General features: G+C 47.3%; 1 protein-coding gene across 1 annotated transcript; it reads right to left on the bottom strand.

Moving 5' to 3' along the window:
* Positions 1-1,738: 1,738 nt before the first annotated feature.
* Positions 1,739-7,765, bottom strand: RNASEH2A (ribonuclease H2 subunit A). The gene is made up of 8 exons (XM_081846661.1): positions 7,427-7,765; positions 6,315-6,386; positions 5,980-6,106; positions 4,968-5,055; positions 4,746-4,883; positions 4,357-4,444; positions 3,010-3,133; positions 1,739-2,135 (listed from the first exon to the last, which is right to left on the bottom strand). Exons 1-8 carry the CDS (start codon positions 7,551-7,553, stop codon positions 1,997-1,999), a joined length of 903 nt encoding a protein of 300 aa, XP_081702787.1. The 5' UTR covers positions 7,554-7,765; the 3' UTR covers positions 1,739-1,996.
* Between the last annotated feature and the right edge of the window lie 645 nt (positions 7,766-8,410).

Raw genomic sequence — 8,410 nt, 5'->3', positions numbered from 1 at the left:
GTTTTACATTTATTATTATCCCTTTGATTATTCCAAATGTCTCACACGTATTCTCTCAGTAATCTTTGCATCAATGCAGAAAGTAAGTAAATATAATTCCCACAGTACAGTGGTACCTCGGTTTAAGTACTTAATTCGTTCCGGAGGTCCGTTCTTAACCTAAAACTGTTCTTAACCTGAAGCACCACTTTAGCTAATGGGGCCTCCTGCTGCCGCTGCGCCACTGGAGCACAATTTCTGTTCTCATCCTGAAGCAAAGTTCTTAACCTGAAGCACTATTTCTGGGTTAGCAGAGTTTGTAACCTGAAGCGTATGTAACCCGAGGTACCACTGTATAGATAAAGGACTGGCTAAGAGGCCAACTGAAAAGTTAATGACTGAAGAGAGATTTCAGTCAGGGATTTTCCAGGACCCTCACTCTCTCAGCCACTACATTTGTGCACTAGATTGCTATTTAACCATCTAGTCCTGCCCTAAAGGTGAAGAAATTATCCCACCCCCATTTCTTCCCGACACATGAGAAACACTTGCAGCTAAAGGTGGAACACTGAGGGCACTGGTCAGAATGGACTGAAGTGAATGGAGACAATAGAAAATCCTGATGTGAGGACGCATTACTGACAGCACTTTAATGAAAGCTCCAGACCAGTCTGAAATGTGCAGACACACATGTGGACAGGACTAGAGCCCATTCCATGGCAACAGCACAGAACTGCTTCCCTACCTGGCTTGATTTCTCCAGCTACTGAAATTCACTAGAATTGCCACACTGGAGTAGATAAGAAGTTCTCTGGCTCAGCCAGGAGCTCAGGTTGGTGTGGGGGAGATTTTGCCTGGCTCTGTGTGGCCCCATTCATTACTCAAGCTGCCAACTCACTAAAAAAAAGTAACCCTTCAGTTGCAGACACTATCCCTTTTTGGCCTGCTTTTAAAATTTATTTTATTTTATTTTATTTTTTTGGGTTGGCCTACGGTGTGGTTATTCATTTGTGGTTGGCTGTTGTCAGGGAACTGCCATCGGAGAGTCAGGTGGTGGAAGGGCTCCAAGAGGCTAAGAGACCCTCGGATGCTGAGGAAGGAACCAGCAGGGGGAGAGGGAGAGTTCCTGCAGAAACTCAGTTGGAGGAATGGCTCCAAGATACTTCCAGTGAGAACAGCGGGGAGGGCTCAGGACCTCCGCTGGGGACGCCTACTCCGCGCAGGAAACTGTCACGCAGAGAATCCAGAAGGAGAGTTTCCGTCAAGGAACTCTTATGTTGGCGTAAATTCCGGAAGCGCCCACTGACGGATACTGCCAGCGATTGAGGTAGCCATGCACCCATGGCTCCGTGGACTGGGAGAGTTTAGAAACTGATGGCAAAGCTTTGAGGGCTTAAACGCTTACGCACGAGCAGCCCCCTTATCCCCATTACAGCTGTGGTGGTCTTTGTTTTCATGTGTGACTGGGGTGGGTGGGTGTTTTGGATCAGGTTAGCCATATTGATTTGCTGTTGGTGGATTTTTGTCATTGTCTTGTTGAGCTGTGTAAGTGATAAAGGGGAGTGATAAAGAAGGTGTCTTCTTCTATTTGTCCCCGTGTCAGTTTCAGTTTATTGGTTAATTTTTTTGTAGGGCTGTTTCCCATACTATTTGGTACCATTGGTCCATGTTTACTCCTGACAGGTCTCTCCAGTGTCTGGCTATGATGCTTTTGGCCTGCTTTTATGATGCCCCATCGGTCAATTCACACACCACAGAATTGTTGGTTGTTGTTGTTTTAAATTTATTAGCAAAAAGGGGGGGGGAATATACAAAGGCTTCCAGAAAGAGAGGGATTTGATCAGACCCTTTCTCTTGACAGATCCTGCGCCTGCTTCTGTTCCAATGTTCTCTTTGCAGCTGGGACTCAAAAGGATTTACAACCTCCGACTAAAAAGCAAGCTTGACAAAATTAGAAAAGTTTCTTGTGTAGATAAAGCAAGATAATCCCACCGAGAAGAGAATAATCTGCTGCCCCCTACAGGCTGGTCACGGTCTTAAGCTTTCGTTCATGAAAGAAGCGGTGGGGAGGGCGCTTGCTGGAAGTTTCCTTCCTGGCAAAGTAGCTCAGCAAGGACTGAGCGTTTTTCTGGGCTGCGTCGTCTTCCGTGTCATCCCTGTAGAGAGGAAGGTAAAAGATAAGGGGAAACGAGGGATCTGGGTACAGCATTGTTCCTCCGCTGGCAAGCTATGCTCGACTTCTACTTCTCCTTGAGAGTTGCGCCCACTTATCTTGGATTCAGACTTCTTCTACCTGCTACAACCACTGACCTTCGCTGCCTTCCAAGAGCCGAGATAGAAAACAGGTGCCCTGGCAGGCAGCCCTTCTTCCCTCAACAGAGACAGTACCGGATTCCTGCCCCATCTATCCAGGGGAAAGTTAACTGGCTGCCTCTCAAGCTCCTCCTGCGGCATTTGGCATAACTGCCAAGGTCAGCCTGAGATGGGAGGCAGCGGAGAATCAGCCAACTCCCTAGACTCAAGCGGAGGAGCTGCTCCCTGGATTGAGCTGGGTTCCAGAAAGCTGTGGATATCAGGAAAGGCAGTCACAAGCATCTTTGGGCATCAGCAATTCAGCAACTCTGTGCAGTACTCTGCACGGCCCACATAAGCACAGAGCAAGGCACAGGGGAGTTAGCAGAGCAAGCCAGCCACAAAAGGGGGGACCCTCCCTACTCACAGCTGATGAGTGAATTTAAGGGAAAGTGTCCCATAAACACTCAGCAGGCCCATTCAGCTCCAATGATTGCCCTCCCCAGTGCCACTATTTAAAAAGCATCCTGGACTGCCAATCCACTATCTTCCTATATAATATTTGTGTAGGGAAGTCATCATGCTGCATCGCATGTGCAAAACCATCAGAAGGAATCTCTCACATGCCTTTATCAGCAGCAGCTGTTTCCTCCTATGCTCCACAGTTTCCTCAATCTCTCTTCTGAAGGTACATCTACCATCCAAGATCCATCCAACAGTTCTTCCTTCCCCACTTACCAGCAAACGGGCACAGCTTTGCTCTCCAAGATGACCTGAGCTGTACTCCAGCTGAACCGTACAAACTGTGGGTAGCCAAAGACAGGGTCCAGATTTTGGGTGAGCCACTCTTTAGTCTTGGGATCTGGGCCGGGGAAGGGGTAGAGAGATTAGAGGATGGATAGCCAAGTATTCTGGCATATTAGTGCTCAGTGTTATCCCTACTTCTAAGACTGAGCCGTAGCCTGGAGAACAGTGGATGGGAAACATGACACAATAGGGGTTTGCAAACCTCCTAAGTACTGTCTCCACCCACTTTGCTGCTTTCTTGGTGCCCAATATCTTGGAGATCATTTTGCACATATACACACACAGACACTCCCCTTTCATTTCAACTTAATGCAAGGACATGGCATTCTGTCCTAGAGGTCAACCCAAGCACAAAAGCCAATAAGGTCCTACTCACGCTAAGAGAGGGGAGATGGGAGGTATAGACTCTATACTATACTATAGAGGATCTAGTACAGCTAATGGCATCTAGTGAGGGCTGGGAAAAGCCCACATTGTTGCCAAGTAAACTAAATGTGTAATTCAAAGATGAGAGTGGGGAAGAACATTCACAAATAATAAATGTGGTTCTTAGTCACTGCCAAAGTTATGACTTGGCTTATTCATCTGAATGAAGCACTGCACTCTTTGTGTGCCTCTACAGAAACGCAAGAGCCAAAGGTCCATCTTGCCTACCCGTTTGTTTCCCACATTAAGGCAACAGCCCTCTTCCAGTGTTATCCTCAGCAGCTGACATATTGCCTTACAACCTGGAGTTTGCCTATTTCCATCCTATACGCTAATAGTTAAGACGTTATCAAGGTGTGACACCTTATTCAGAAAAACAGCACCGTACATGTGCAAGAAAGAATGGAAGAAGGCGGCTTGGGGGCACTCCCAAGTACAAACAATATCGGGGGGGGGGGGGAGAAACCTAACTGGGGGTGAGGGGAACCAGAAACAGATCCGTGAGAACTGAAAATGATCAATGGACACAAAATGCCGACTGTTGTGGGAGGAGGGGGACAGAAAACCAGGGAGGAAAAAGGGCGAATGGGAGTATCCTGCCAAAGAGCCTGGCAGGCTGGCACCCTTGACATTTTGTTGCAGGTCCCTCTGATTTTGACTACCCTCTCATCCATGTGTTCATTTTCTTTTAAATCCACCTAAGCTAGAAGAAGAGGAGTTTGGGTTTGATAAACCGCTTTATCACTACCCGAAAGAGTCTCAAAGCGGCTAACATTCTCAGCCACCACATCTTGTGGTGGAAATTCATGTGGCTGGTTCTGTGCCCAAGCTGAGGAGAAATACTGGGATTACCATTAGGATAGCCAGAGCCATAATCCAAGTCCGCATCTTCCAGATCCTCCAAGAACCTCCAGTTCTTTACTACCCGGTCCCTCGCCACCTACGGAAAATGAGAGATAACCAACATTGGAATTGCCTTCCTGCATCATTCCCATCTATGTCCTGATCCATCTAGGCTAGTGGTTTCGAATAGTAGCCAGCCCCTGTCCTAATGAATGATGGCAATAGTCACCCCCTATTGTTTGGCCCCAGCATCCAGTATTCTGCTCCAGCACATGAAAGCTTATTTAGCTGTTTCACGGTGGAAGCGGTTAGAGCTTCACAGTTTAATCGTACATCTCTCCGGATACCAGAGAGCACAGTGAGCCAGGAAACAAAGAGATCCTATGTCTCGCATTCACCTTGGCACAGATGCTGGCTGCACTGACAACAGGGAAGAGGGAGTCTGCTTTTGGTTTCACTGTAACCTCCAGGTCTGGGAAGTGCTGCTTGAGTTTTTCTTGGTACTTCTCTGCTGGTCCCACAGTATCCACAAAGACCTGAAGGAGGGAGGAACCATAAAGCACTGAAGAGGTGGGATTTCTTGCCACTTCCTACAGGTACGGGATGCTGAGCTGGCTCACCTTTGCAACCTGCACTCCAGAGTCCAACGCCCTCTGGATTAATCCAATGGCCGTATCATGCGAAAGCGCGTTCAGGTTGTACTTAGCTCTGCAACGGAAAGGAAGCTATGTTTTTCGCTCACAAAAAGAACCTTGGCTCTGAGGCCCAAACGTCTGAAAAGGGCTGGTTGGAAAAGGTGTTGTGGAGACTGCACCCTGGACCAGCTTATGCCACCACCAGCCAGAACAGAAAGATGTCTCCGCCAGTACATTACCAATAGAACAGCTGCTCTGTCCACACAGCAAATAGGAGCTCAAATCTCACATAGTGTTAAGAGTGCAGTGGGCTGTTTGTGCCACAGCCAGTTAACACAGCAAACAACATCACAGCAGTAAGCATCATTCTCAAGGATGAGCTGGCATGAAGGACAAAAACAGCTCAGGGGGAGAGACACAGCCTGCCTTCTCTGAAAGAGGTCTGTCCAACTTTCCTGATAAACTCCAAGGTGAGAGGCCTCGTGTTTCCAATCCCCTTCCCCTTGCTCTGTCCTCTTTAGCCTGCAGCCACTACACAACACATCCAGTGTCAGCAGCACTTTTTCATTTGCCAGGTCGAAGTGATTTTATTGAAAACTGTGATTTTTTTCTGCCATGTCAGTCTCTGTTATGATTTTATCGTTGCAGTTGTGTTTGGCTATTGTGGCTTTAATGATAGTTAGCCACCTCTGGAAACACGTATGCATTAGAAAGGCAGGGTATTAATCTTTCTAACAAGTACACGAATAAACAAAACACAACGATTCCAGGCAGAGAAGCGATCTTGGGAGAAAAACCACCACCCATTCAAAGCTGTTGTTCTAGCGCAGGGGTGGAGAACCTGCGGCCTTCCAGGCGTGGCTAAACTACAACTCCCACCATCCCTGACCACTCTTGCTGGTACTGATGGGAGCTGGAGCCCAGCAACATCTCGGCGTAGGGGGGAAGAGGTTCCCCAACCCTGTTGCAGCGACTTTATCTAATATTGTCTGCTTACCGTCTCTGCATGCTGGTGGAGATGTAATTGGGTGAGAGGATGTGCAGGGCCCACCCAACAAAATCCTTCGCTGCACCCAGTTTCTCAAAGAGCTGTTCCCGCTGGGCCTCCGTCAGAGTCTTGGAATCTATGACGGGAAAGCAAACAGGGAGGGGAGGACACAAACTCAAAAAAGACGTGACCTAGGATGAATACAAGCTGGGCAGTGCTTTGACAGCGGTTAGGGGAAACACTCCAAGAGGTACAGCATTGCCCCTTTTAGTCCAGATCCCATTTCCTGCCACGCCAGCATTACATCACAGTCCCAGTCAGGCACGCCTTTCTTTTCTTTTTACCTGCTACCTTCAGTGCCTCTAGGTCTCCCTGCCGATCCACAGGACAGTAACAGATTCCATAAACCATGGGACCTGGGAAGAAAGCAGAAGCCAATGCAAGCTACTCTTTCAAGACTCAGAGCTCCACCTACGGATACAATACTGCAGGTGTTTTTATAACAACATTGTCATGTGAGAAATGCTCTGAACTAGCAACACTAAGTATAGTTATAATTACCGTACAGCCCCAGGACAAAACTGGTCCTCACAATTTATCCTCATAATCACCCCTCCTGGCGTTATTAAAGTAGGTTGGCAGATAGCAATAGGAATCCTCTAGCGTCTAGGCCACCTGGCAAGTCCACGGATCACCCCACGGGAGGCGAATATTATTATTATTATTTTTAGTAAATGTTTATTAGAGTTTCCAATTTAATACAAAAAGCAGAAATACAAAAATACACAATCAAAAAAATAAAAAACAAGAACAAAACTAAACAAAACAGAACAAATATAATTTCCAAAACTTATTTCTATTACTTTGTTTCTCGAACCTCCTCTCACCTCCCCCTTTTGTATTCCAGTTCGAATCTTAATTCAGCAAATCCTTATTGTGACTTGTTATGACTTATTTTAGCTTATTACTCCACTTTTACATTACAGCTGGTAACCACTTAATTTCTGTCCAACAACATTCTAACATTCATTGATTTTACAATATTTCTGCAAATAATCTTTAAATTTCCTCCAGTCCTCTTCCGCCGACTCTTTTCCCTGGTCTCGGATTCTGCCAGTCATTTCTGCCAATCCCATATAGTCGATCATCTTCCTCTGCCATTCTTCCAGTGTGGGTAAGGGAGGCGAATATTAAGGCTCCGCCAGTGATTTGGGACTCCCCTTCTGATGCTTTCAGGCAATGCTTTTTTCTGGGGGGACGCATACCCCTAAACATTTTGTGAATCTAAATTTGACCTCATTGAGGGACAGTATTTCAATATGAGTAAGAAAATGAGAGTACCCCTAAACATTTTTTTAAAGAAAAAAAGCACTGCTTTTAGAACTCGATTCCTCGCTGGAGCAAAAAGTACCCCAAGGATTCCTCGCTCCCGCCGGTTTCACCCTCAGGCACGTACCCAGCACCGGACCCCGGCCTGCTTCATCGATGCCCAGGCTGCAAGGTTCGCTCCGGCAAGCGGCGGGCACCGCGGAGTCCAGCAAACAATTCACGGCGTTGTCCCGCTCGAAAGCGCTCAGGTCCATTTTCGCGCGTCCCCGGCAAGCGCCGTACAAACTCGGTACAGGAAACGAAAGGGAAGGGAAATCCCAGAGAGTGCGCGGCTTGCTGGGTATTGTAGTTCGCAGAACAGATCAGACTTGCGCACCAACTTCTCTAACAGCGTCGTGGGGGATCCCCTCTGGTTGTAAATTAGGACAGTAAAAGTAGCGGGGAGGAATAGTCATGACTCCTGGTTTCTGTCCTCTGTTTCGAAAGGGCTTCATTGCACTTTTGGCACAACATCTGTCCCTGTTGGATTACGTCTGATGAATGTATGGGTCTGCTAACAGAGCCAGGTATTACTATGCTCTGGCTAGCTAGCACCCAGCTAATGCTACAGTGTTCCCTGAGATCCTTATAGAACTTGGGATCTTTTTCACACAGTACTAGAAAGCATTTGTTCGGCCGCTCATCTATGTCCGCTCTATGAGCATATTTTACACACTAACAGTGTAAAGCTATAATGGGTAGACTTCAGGTGGGTGGATTGCATATAACGCTGCCCGTTTTTCCCCTGGCAAAGCTCCTGCGCATTTAACATGTGTGCAAAAGGCAGGCATCGAGCAGGCGATTCACCAGCTGGATGCCTACCTGTGTCTTACAGCTGATAAACGGGAGCGTGTTTTCCACGAGCAGAGCGTGTGTACGCAGCAACTGTGAATGAAGACCGCGAGTGGGCTTGCCATCTTTTGTCTCTGGCAGGAGTCGGAACGTGACGGACAAACATCCAGCAAGGGGTGATAAAAAGATTGACCTGTTGAACGTCTGCCTGCCGTGCAGTTGTTAAAAAAAAAAACAACAACAAAAAACAGGAGCAGAGAAAGAAAGCCAGCAAGCGCCC

Source organism: Podarcis erhardii (assembly GCF_964252035.2).
Source record: "Podarcis erhardii genome assembly, chromosome: 2".
NCBI lineage: Eukaryota > Metazoa > Chordata > Lepidosauria > Squamata > Lacertidae > Podarcis > Podarcis erhardii.
The sequence above is the reverse complement of the archived record's forward strand: the minus strand, read 5'-3'. Positions and strand labels throughout refer to the sequence as shown.

Coding starts and splice junctions, on each gene's coding strand:
- RNASEH2A (XM_081846661.1), bottom strand. CDS start 7,553: ATGGACCTGAGCGCTTTCGAGCGGGACAACGCCGTGAATTGTTTGCTG. Junction 6,387..7,426: donor AGGCCGGGGTCCGGTGCTGG/GTACGTGCCTGA, acceptor CTTTCTTCCCAG/GTCCCATGGTTTATGGAATC. Junction 6,107..6,314: donor AGAGGCACTGAAGGTAGCAG/GTAAAAAGAAAA, acceptor TTCCCGTCATAG/ATTCCAAGACTCTGACGGAG.